General features: G+C 37.2%; 1 protein-coding gene across 1 annotated transcript in view; it reads right to left on the bottom strand.

Moving 5' to 3' along the window:
* PDILT (protein disulfide isomerase like, testis expressed) overlaps positions 1-11491 on the bottom strand; it is a 261556-nt gene extending 250065 nt beyond the window's left edge. The window contains exon 1 of the mRNA XM_044089503.1: positions 11227-11491. Coding sequence (XP_043945438.1) covers positions 11227-11416 — 190 coding nt within the window. The 5' untranslated portion in view covers positions 11417-11491. The remainder of the gene's footprint in view (positions 1-11226) is intronic.
* Between the last annotated feature and the right edge of the window lie 907 nt (positions 11492-12398).

Below are 12398 nucleotides of genomic sequence, written 5' to 3'. Positions count from 1 at the left end.
TGCATTACATTTTGTGCCTATCTTAAATGGGGCACAATTATACCAATGATTTTCAGACCTGCACACAACTTTACTACTGTCACCCAGTACACATATAGGACAAGGTGTCCATTATGCACACAAAATTACACCAAGATGAAGCTGGTATGACATCCTTTGTTTTCACTTGCAACAGATCTTTTGTAACAAGTATCTTTCAATAACATGACAAGAAAATGTTTTCATTCTTCAATGCCTGCTTTATCTAATTTAGGATTACAGGGCAACCACAGCTTATCCCAGCAATCAGTGGATACAGGGTAAAAAAATTAAACGTGGACAGGATACCTGCCTGTCCAATGTAAGATGCACTCACATGCTCACAGACATCAAGCACACTTATGGGCAATTTAAAGGTCCATCAGTTCACCTAACAGCAGGCCTGTGAGATGTGGGAAGAAGCCGGAGCACCCAGTGAAAACCAACAAAGACAGTGAGAAGATATTTATTTTCTATGGAGGAAGCACCGCAGCTGGGAAATTAGCTGAAGAACATAATGTGAGGCATTAATGTTAAAAACTTCACCAAAAAAAAAAAAAAAATCACTGTTTACTTAATAAATAGTGTAAGGGACCCTTTCCACAATCAACACCTGCTTAAACCCATACAGACTTTCATGATGAAAATTCACAGACGTGGCCATTCGCTTTTTAGAGTGTTCGCTGTTTGGGTGTCGATGATTTTATGTTCGAAGAAAAGTCTCTTCAAGCATATAATATAGACCCTTTTCTACAGGCCTTCTGTCATGAGTGTATCACACCAAGCAACATGATATACAACTGTTTCGAGTTCTTTTTTTTTACAGAACCTGCATTTGTCTGTTTCTCCCACATGTTCAATGGAATTTGGAAACCAATGTGTATGTAGTCCACTCTCCTGGGACACCATTATTATTATTACATCTTTTGATTGCAATTTACCTCTTCTTAACTATTCCTGTGTCAAATCCTGATCAACATGAGGCTGTACTTGTTAAAATATGTATGTTTTTTCCACATTTTTTCCTTCTCATCTGATCTTTTTCCTTATATCCTTTTTTTTTTTTTTTTTTTTTTTTTTTTGCACGATCAGTTGCTGTGTGATTTTTGTTTATTTCTGGTTTAATTTCCTTTCCCACTTGGTTCCAAAATGCTTTTGCTAAACTAAGCAGACAAGTTATTAGACGACTTCTCCTCATGTTTTAAAACTTTCAGTGTGTTTGGATCTGGCGAGGTCAGCAGATATGTATGCAGTCCCAGGACTGCAAATCTACACATGTAATCAGTTTCAAGGAGGCCCATACCTCTTTCAGAATAAGGAATATATAATTTTGGAATAAACTGATTTTTATATATCATTTGATAAGTATAAAATATTTTTTTCTTGTTATCCTCTTCAACTGATCCAATGCTTTTTGGGGCCAGTCACCCCAAAATGGCAAGTTAGAACAAGAAGAGCACATTTGTTTATAGCTTGGACTTTATTCCTAGCTGTCAAGGTAGTTTTTAATGTTAGTTTTATACTTTTGAAATATTCCTTACTGAGCTTTATTCACATTTGTAAATGTTTTACTGCCAATCCTACATCATTTCCCAAATATTTATATACTCCTTCCTGCTCACATTCCTTTCCCACACTGACATTTTCTTGGTGCTGCAGCTTTCCTGCTTTAAATGTTCCTTTTGTACATTTATCAAGATCAAATGACATTGTTATATCATCTGACATAGTTTTAACCACTTGCAGCTATTCATTCAATTCCCCTTCTGATAAACTATACAGTTTTAAGTCATCCACAAAAGCATCACCATGTAGCAAGTTTTCAGATGTCTCCTGCGCCACCTGTTTTTCCTTAATCTTGGGGCACATTGTTCCATCATGCTCTGACCTTACCTGTGTTAGGTTTGCTATACTAAATCCTTCACTTTGCAGCTAATCTATAGCTTCAGTTTCTATTTGTTTACCTATATTTCTTTTTAATTTCTCCAAGTCTTTTGGGTTTCTAATACCATGACAGGAATGCACCCCGTTCCTAAGTCAAAGTATGATTAAAGTTTAGGAAATTAGTATTGTTTCCATCTTTGATGTTTGCCAGAAGTGCTCTTTACAGCACCCACAGTGTGCCCAGTACTGACTCCTTCTACAATTGAGAAAGAGTTACATGTATCAGTCGTATAGCTAAATAAGACTGTAAATTATTTTTTATGAGACCCATTGCTCCTACTACTACTAGAACTGTGTATCCTTTTTCTACATTGCCCTCACTTCCACCTGCAAATCCAGGTATTTTCTCTCTGTACATAAAACACTGTAATTTCTGAGTGCACCAATTTCAATGATCAATGCTACTTTTCTCATCTTTTCTTAGACTACTATATCTGGTTTTCTCGCATCTATTTTTTTGAACTGTTGATAATGGGCGATTCCATGTGATATAAACTTAATCATTCACTATAATGTTTTGTGGCTCATGTTTCCAATGCTTCTCAACTACTTCAATATTGTAATGTCTGAACAATCCCCATTACAACAGTCTTGCCACACTATTATGCCTTTCAGTATACAGGCCTTCTGCCATTAGTGTATCACACCCAGCAACAAGATGTGCAATTGTTTTTAGTTCTGTTTTACAGAACCTGCATTTGTCTGTTCCTCCCACATGGTCAGTGGACTTTATAAACCAATGTAGTCCACTACCCTGGGCTGCCAATATTTACATTTCGTCTTTTGGTTTAAATTGACATCTCCTTAATAATTCCAGTGTCAGACCCTGATTGACATGAGGTTGTTCCAGTTTTCTTTTCATGCAACTATATGTATGCCTTTTCCACATTTCTTGCCTTTTCATCTGATCCTTCTGCTTATATTAACTATGTTTCTCAGTATAATATCACTAATGTCAGAAAATAACTATAAAAAAGAGGCAACAATCTGGCAACCAGTGAAGTATAGCTCTCCAGTCTTGTTCAGCTGATTTTATTTTGTTTCCTGGCAAAAGTGGAACATTAAAAGCAAACTATGTTTCTCTTACATATTTACAAAATAAAAATGGTGAAATAACTACTAGAGGAACTCAAATAAGATCATCTAGTCATACAAGAAGCAATAAACAGACACTTGGATAGATGCATAGACATGAGACCGGACTCAGAAAAGGTTTTTTAGCCTCAATGTGGGATTTGCAGCATGGACAATATAAATGCAAAAAGATGCAACAAAAAAGCATAAACAGTGCATGATTTAACATAAGGTGTTTGTGCTTAGCAATAATAATGGACGCCAGGCCTCATTCACAAATGCATTTGTGCAATGCTGGCACCTGCAACCGAGATCTGCATGGTGACAGTACCAAGTATTGCTCCTCTTTTGTGCAAACACTGCAGAAATGTCACTCATTAAGGTCTTGTAGTTGCTTCAAATTAGCTGCAGCACCTAAAAGTTGTTTATGATGTTTTATGTAAAATAACCATTCTGGTTGTGAATGACTCAGAAAGTTGACCGCACTCCACCATGAGGATCACATCAGGCTGCAAGAGTCAGCTTTCCAGAACTGGATCTAATCCTTCACAAAGTTGGAGCGTGACTTCGTTCTCCTCACCACACTTCTTATTTGTTTTAGGTTCCTAAAACAACTGTCATTATGAATTGTAAATTATCATAACGAATTCCCTGGGAGTTTAAAATAACACGTGACTAAACCACATAAGGAACTGTTACGAATGTTAAGGGTGTTATGAACACTGTTATTTCGTGTAAGGTTTAAAGTTGGAAGCAGCTGCCAAATCCTAACTTTTGTGAATTGGCATCTAAGAAAATGTTTTTGTATAATGTAACTTCAAGTTGCTTGACAACTCCCTATATGCACATTTACTCAATGACAGAAACATGTTTTCTTAATTTTAAGGCTGCTCGTTAAACAATAGTTACAACAGCACTGGGTGGTGAAGTGGAATACGAATAAATATTACATGCATTGTTAAATAATATATTATTTATTCTTTAATTGGGTTGGAAGAGTGGTATAAAACTTCAGTCATACCTCATGCCATTAATTCAGTACATGTAGGACTTCTAGTTAAATAATATATATTTTTCTTCTTTAAGGGGCTTGGCACACTAGTACAAGACTCTTCAACCATGACTCAGGCCAGTGGATCAGCACAGCGTAAGATCATGATGCAAATACATTGCTGAGACTAGCAATTAATTACCTGTCTGTGTATTGTGTACATAATACAGTGATGCTGTTTACAATGTAAGTATACTATATTCACCAACATGTGTAAAACCTGAAACAGATTAGTATGTCATTCTGTATTTGTAATATTAAACTTGACAAAGAGAAGCATTTTAGATAAAATAATAATTTGACATTTTTACATGTGTTTGACAGAATATGTATAATTATGCTATAATTGACTAAATTATGTTTCAAACAAATGAACGCTTGACTAAATAAAATATCAGGCATTTGGAATTACTGTTCTGAGATTCAATCAAATGCAAAACCTACAAATGACGTGTACACATATGCCTTTAAGGATAATTACTGTAGGTATACATGGATGCGATACTAAGGCAGACCTTTAAATTTGTTCTGCTGCTAGAGTAACTGGGGAACAGGGTGGCAGAGGTTTTATCTCAAAAATGTCCATTGTCTGTGTTGTTAAACAAGTTGATGCAGCTGAAGGGAAAATGGTTTATTTCACACATTAAAATATACACCAATTACCTATGCTAAGCATCGAAGGACAGGGCAAAGTCCTCAACAATAGAAGAGTGAATATTATGCAAACAACTTTTTTAACAGGGAGGTTTGCATAATGGTTAAGATATTTGCCTTACAGACACAAGGTGCAGGGTTTGATTCTCACATGTTTTAATTGACTAGGCTTAAAATGGCCCACAAGGGCACTTAGCCTAGTACTAAAATATGAACCTATTTAAAATTGTGCATTTTTCTGCACTTTAAAAGGAAGAAATTAATTGGACCTGAACATATAGGATTCAAGCATCCTGTCTTAGTCACACAAGGAAATGGTGCTTAACCATTACATAAAAAAAGAACCAGATCAGTTAAAAGAAAGAGCTTCTGTGATTCAATTTACAGTAGTAGCTACACCTAGAGAGGGAACTCACTTTATTGTACATCATTTAGTGGTACTCCATACAGGTAAGGCCACAGTATTATTATACTTTTGGGGAGATGCATCCACATCTTTAATTCTTAGCCAGGTTAATGTTGCTACATGTATGTTCATTTGGAAGTGAAACAACCCACGCACCAGATCTTAAGAAAAGGGAATGTAGCAACCCTGGGCAAAATGCACAGCATGTTTTATAAGTAAATTTATTGTTTGTCTCACTAAGATACATTAAATGGGATCTAAAAAAAAGTATACAACACTTCTGGCATAGCATTTATGTGCATCTGCCTAAAATTAATCAGGATTAATTAAGCATTGCCAGCACATCAATAAAGGACAGAGATGGAACAGATTAACATTAGTAGAGGACTGCACAGAGTGTATCAAAACATGAGGTAGTCCTTATTTTTTCCCTTGATTAGCCCATCCAAAGACAATGACTACTGCAGTTACTACTTTGTTTTTTTGAGTATCACATGGATTTAAGTTCCATATCATTGTTGGCACCAAGCTATTACTGCCCTATTTTAGCTAGAAAGGATTAACCTAACTCCTAGTGCGTAAAATGAATCAGGCATTTATTAGGCAACGTTAGATCATTGTGAACCTGATGATTTTGTCCCACCTGGAATCTTCATTGGCAGTTAGATTTATGCGAATTCAACGCTTTACAGCCTGTCAATATGCACAAAAATATATAGTGTTCTACAATGACAAATGTGAAACCGAAAAGAAAAATATAGCCAAGCTAGACTTTCCACTGTGTGATTCCTTAAAACATCTTGCATTGGAGGTAAGTTAGGATATATGCAAATAACCCCTTAAGGACATCAGATATTTCAGCAATATGGCAGTTCTGAATGTCTATTACTTTTCTTTCCTTTTTAAGTCTGTTATGGACCAATTCAGGCCAATTCAGGCAAATGATAGGGAAATGGAATGCAAAACTGAAGGGATGAACAGAATACAAATAAGACAGTTATCATGGCAGCAACTGGAGGAAATCAGAAGTTGAGTGAGATAAAAAGGAAATAGCATAACAGGTTACCAGCTTCATGTACCTGGGAAGAGTGATTCAGGAGAAAGAAACTCTGAAATAGCAGGTCAAAGTAGAATCAGAGGGGCTGCAGACCATACCGCTCAACTGTCCAGATTTTTGCCTCATATTTTTGGTCCATTCCTCTAAAAATTTCAATTTTCTGGGAGAGTCACTGAGGATCGAAGTAACTAAATAATGACATCCATGAGTTTCAGACTTCATATCCTTCAGAAAATCCATGAAAATGCAAATCCTGTTACTCTAACAACTTTCTAGGTTTATAACAGCAAAATTTAAAGTTTGTTCCTATGTTCGGTCTTTTTTAGATTTCTTGAACTAAGAGGTTAGGAAGCATGATGCAGCCAATTTGTACAGAGTAATAGGAGTAGTGTGTGACAGAAGGATGCTAAAGAATCTGCAAAGTAAGGTACACAAAACAGTGGTGCAATCAGTACTACTGTATATTACAGAAACCATGGCAGTAAAGGCAGAGCAGCAGAGGAAACTGCATGAGGTGGAGATGAAGTGCTTTTGAAGACTGGCAGGATATACACTGTGGGGCAGATGAAGAAATGAGGAGATCAGAGAAGAAGCCCAAGTAGCTCCATTTGTAGAAAAGACCGAAGAAAACAGATTTCAGTGGTCTGGGCACATGCACAGGAAAGAAGAAGACAATCTGGATGAAGAAGATTTGGGACAGATAAGAAGAAGGAACAAGGAAATTAGAGCATCTGGCAAACAGAGGTAGTGATTTGTGTGATAGAAGACCTGTGATAGTCAGCCATGACTGTCAAAGAAGGGAAGGGGGTGGCATTGAATCAAGGGAGATACTGACACTTGACACGATGTCCCAGCCCCATGTAGAAAAAGGGGAAAAAACAAAGGGGGTGGCAATGAATCAAGGGGGATATCGACACTTGTCACAACATCCCAGCCCCATGCAGAAAAAGGGAAAAAAACAAAGGGGTGGCATTGAATCAAGGGGGATATCGACACTTGCCACAATGTCCCAGCCCCATGCAGAAAAGGGGAAAAAACAAAGGGGGTGGCATTGAATCAAGGGGGATATCGACACTTGACGCAACGTCCCAACCCCATGCAGAAAAAGGGAAAAAAACAAAGGGGGTGGCATTGAATCAAGGGGGATATCGACACTTGACATAACGTCCCAGCCCCATGCAGAAAAAGGGAAAAAAACAAAGGGGGTGGCATTGAATCAAGGGGGATATCGACACTTGACGCAACGTCCCAACCCCATGCAGAAAAAGGGAAAAAAACAAAGGGGGTGGCATTGAATTAAGGGGGATATCGACACTTGACACAACGTCCCAGCCCCATGCAGAAAAAGGGAAAAAAACAATGACGTCCTGATGTCAGTCTAATGCACCTTGACCGACGTCAGCCTTATACTTTGATATTCGGGCCGACCGAGGACAGCGGACTACCCAAGTGTAAGGACTGCAGCAATGTGAGATGAAGAACATGGGAAAAAAACAATCGATGATGATGATGATGATGCAGACAAACACCAAAGATGTTTGCAATTAGCTGTCTCCATGACATCGAGGGATGCAGCCCTAACTAAAAAACAATTTACCCAAATTCTCTTAGTGAACATGCTCCCTAAGGAGTCAGCTGGGGGTAAATATAGAGCAGCGTACTGCCATAGGGATCTTCTGCTCAAGACTATAGCCAATGGTGGAGACTGGGGGATTACTCCTGTAGAGAAAACATGGGAGCACACCAAAAGATGTTGGTGGATAACTTCCACATTTACATCATTGCATGCTGGTTGTAGAATGGCATTGTGAGTAGAACATATAAAAAAGACTTCCACTGCAAACAAGGTGCCTCCATACTAGGTTGTACTGATCTCTTATTGCCATTTTTTTCACCCAGGTATCCACTAAGCAATTCTAAAATGATGGGGTTCTATGTCAAAGAGGAATGACAATCAAGTATTGGAGGCGCTAGCTACAGAAGATTGTGGAGGAGTTCTATAACAAAGCAAATTGCAGGCAACAGTGGGAGAAGCAAAGAGACATGGAAAATAGTAACAATATGAATAAGAAAACTCAGTGTTTATGACTGAAGACTGCAAAAATCTTCTATAAAACAATCATGTCTATCACAATATATTTTCCCACCCACAGTTGTACTGCTGTTAGTGCTGTATTGTATTAGAATAAGTGTGACGGCAACTTACATATTTTCATAGGGCATCAAATGTTAAAACCTCTGTACTTGCATTGTCAGCAGATCTTTTAATGCCTCTTGTTAAAATAAAACCTTGCCATTTACATTTAACTACGGTAGCTGTCATTTTAGGGTATATTGCCTCACAGCAAGAGGTTCTCTGGTTCGATCTTCGGCTGGGGTGCCTTCTGTGTGGAGTCTGCATGTCCTCCCTGTGGTCACGTGGGTTTCCTCCAGGTGCTCCAATTTACTCCCACATCCCAAAGACATGCTGTAGGTGGATTGGACACTCTAAATTGGCTCTAGGTGTGAGTGTGTGCATGTGTGGGCCTTCTGTGGAAGGTTGGGCGCCAGACTGGCAACTCGACACTGTGAAAAACTCCACTGCCAATCATGAGCGGACAGGTGATCCGCTGTGGCAACCCCTAACCAGGAAAAGCCGAAAGAAGAAGCTGTCATTTTAGGTTCTATATTAAATCAGCGAATGCTTAAAATAGTGAATGCTGATTTATTGACCCTTTAAAAGCGAAAGGTTGAAATCCCGAACACACGGAACAGCGTTTTTTTTTCCAAGGGAAAAAAAATCACTGGGCCATTTTTGGGACTTTGCCATTTCCTCCACTGTGGTGCAATCTCAGAGTTGATATATTTAATTACGGTGGTGGGGGGGGGCGAATCTCCCTACTTTATTTAATGTTTTGAAGTTTTTGTTTTTTTTTTGTGGAACAGTGATTTTTTTTTTCCTGGGAAAAAAAATCGCTGTTCCATGTCTTTGGGATTTCAAGCTTTCGCTTTTACAGGATCAATAAATCAACATTTTCTGATTTAATACAGACAGACCCTCATTGTAAGCTAAACAACTCACAACTAATGACCCTGAAGTAATTGCATTTCAGATATAAAATGGCAACACTTTGAAATTAAATGACTTGCTCAAACTTACATAGTATATAAATGGATGCTGCTGCGATTTGATCCTCGTTCTATATTCTTCAGCTGAATGTTTTGTGATAACTTTCAACATATAATACACTAGAGCACAGTTACAGATAATGACACAAGATACTGCCCTCTGGTCACTTAGTCTTCCTAATGGGCAGTGAGACTCGCTGACACATCATTCTATTGTGAATTTTTAATTACTACCAATACATTGATGTCATTATTAATTTTACTGCAATTATATCTAAAATACATTTCTTTGAATAGCATATGGTCTGACCACTACTCAGGTTATGATTTCACTTTGTACTTTGTACCTGTGACAAGAAATGTATCTTTTAACCCTGTTGCTTAGCGATTGTAATATCAATAACGTATTTACAATTATGGCATTATTCATCTGAAGAAGTTCGTTGGAATAAACCAAATGAAAGTGCTTAACTAATTACTTTATGTGGCAGTCAGTGATTTGTCTCTAGCTTCACATTTGACGTTTTATCTAGTGTTTTGTTTTTGTGTGGATTTGGTGGCGTTTTTATTATTCATCAATGACATACATTCAGCAAGTATGATATTGGCGTTGCCTACAAATTAAATCACTTCTTTGAATGCATTAAAATAATAAACTATTTTTAGTGAGTAGCAAAGGACACAAAGCCCTCTGCGAGTAGTAGATGCCATTCATCCCATGTAAATATTATTACCTCTGAAATTACTGCAGCTGGTGGGGAAGTGCAATTTCTCTGATGTGGTAGCGGCAGGCATCAAAGAATACAAGATCCTGAGCTCCATGAAATGAGCTTTGATGAACCTTCCACTGTTGAACATCACCACTTCCTGACAGGTATGCAATACATGTTCTTTCTCCAATAATCTCTCTTTTTGTTCTATGACAATGATGCAACATTGTCAACCACACTGTTGATCTATACTTGGCCTTATTTATTTTTTTGTTAAACTTTTCTAAATGAGCTGGGACAAAGGCATATTTTCAGCTAATACCCAAGCTAGAGGTGACAATACTGATACAAAGATATACATATGTATCTATCAATGTGAAAATACACATTGAAATGTGATAGAACATGCAGTGAGCTGCAACGAAATGGAGGTAATCTGAAACAGATTACTAAAACATTGTACTTAACAACTATAACATCTAGAGAGGGGAAGGAATACAGGGATTGGAATGATACAATGGAGTAAAGTTGCATAAGGAGCCCGCAGATAGCAACTAGTTAAATGCTGCAGTTAGTAAAATATTATTATATACACTATTTATAAGGGGAAAATAAGGGTTAAGTGAGAGTGAGGGGGCATACATGTGACTAACAAAGAGGATGCAAAAAGCAGGGACAGTTACCATCTGGGACATTTACACTGTGCTTGCTGCATCAGGTCAGGTAATTACAACTCTGAAGGCATAGTGACTCAGAATATTTTTTGCTGACCTCTTATACTGTAGATGCCAGCTAATATTTCTTCAGACATTTAAGCTTTAGAGGATGCATATTTAAAACAAAGATTTTCATATACAGGGTAAGTCCAAGAAGGATAACATATCTACATCTTCTCAACTTGTTCATAACTGAAGACACTCTGTTCTGTCCAGAACTCAACTGTACAGCTTCTCATTGAGACAATTCTTATTGGACAATAAGGGACCAGGTGAAAGACATACAGTAAAGGTTGCTTCTTCACAATATATGTAACAAACACTATGTTTTGAAATCACTGTATTAACTAATCTGATAAGCTTTAAAATCCTGCATAATGTCTAAAATCAAAAGTTGTTACATAAAACTTTAAAATCATGCTGAATTAATGAAATCCAAGATTAAGCATGGCATGGTAGTCTTAATTACAACATAACATATTACTTACAAAATGTGACCAGAAGATATCTGCTATCCCTTAGAACTCTTCCAAAGTTTCTTTTGTGAAGTATTAGAACATCTGTTTTTTCTTCATTTGTAGGAGATTTGATTTTCTTAGGTGTACTATCTTTTTTGCCATCAGCCAAACTGAACAGAAAAAACATTAACACCAGTAAAAGAAGAATAGATGTCTGCATAGTGACTTGATAAAATTTACTGCCTTAGTGACAGAATCATAACTGAAAAAAAATTAATATGTTTAACCTCTGAGTACATACACTCAACCTTCTTCACACTAGCACACGTGTCCTAGGTCAGTAATTAAGAAAACACTGTTACGTAATGCCAACGGACCACCTGCTAGTTTCACATCAGGACTAAATCTGATAAAGAGCTTTGCAACAGTTTGTTAAAAAATCTTAACAGATAATAAAGGCATGGCGAAAGACTTTGCATTTAAAATGTGTGTAACACTAAGAGCATACAAACCCTGCACTTTCCACAAATATGTGTGTTTATACAACAATATTAGCACTTATGAATTTAAGCCTAAATTGCAAACAAGTGTTTCATCATTTTTAAAGCAATTTCCCAGGGTTCTGTAATCAAACCGTATATGTGGTTAGCATGACTCAGCTCGGACTGAAACCATTTCTTAATGTTCCCTACTTCTTCATTGCATGTGGACTCCGTTGACACCTTTGCAGAAGCACAGAGTGGGACATTTATTTACTGAAAAGGAAGCTTTTGCACTACTAACAATGCCTTTAAACATTTACAAACGTCTTGTTTTTATTTTATTACCAAAAAAGCACTCAGTATCATACCTCTCAACCTCTTAGTGCAAGAAATCTGGACAAAGCCTGACAAAAAAGCATTCAGTGTCACACCTCTCAACTTCTTAGTGCAAGAAATCTGGACAAAGCCTGACAAAATGAGGGGACAAGCCCAAAAATAAAAAAAAAAATTGAATATTGCTCTTATAAACTTAGAAAGGTGCTAGAGTAACAGGGTTTGTGTTTACATACATTTTTTTGAAGGAGATGAAGTCTAAAACTCAATGTATGTCATTATTTTGTGACTTCAATCCGTAGATCATTCTAGTGATTTGTTGGAAAAAAACACATTTTATGAGAAACAGACCAAAAATATGAGACAAAAATATGGCCATTCTGCAAA

The sequence above is a fragment of the Protopterus annectens genome, chromosome 12.part0 (genome assembly GCF_019279795.1).
Source record: "Protopterus annectens isolate FY-2018-M chromosome 12.part0, PAN1.0, whole genome shotgun sequence".
Taxonomy (NCBI): domain Eukaryota; kingdom Metazoa; phylum Chordata; order Ceratodontiformes; family Protopteridae; genus Protopterus; species Protopterus annectens.
Note: the sequence above shows the minus strand (reverse complement) of the source record. Positions and strands in the feature narration are given on the sequence as shown.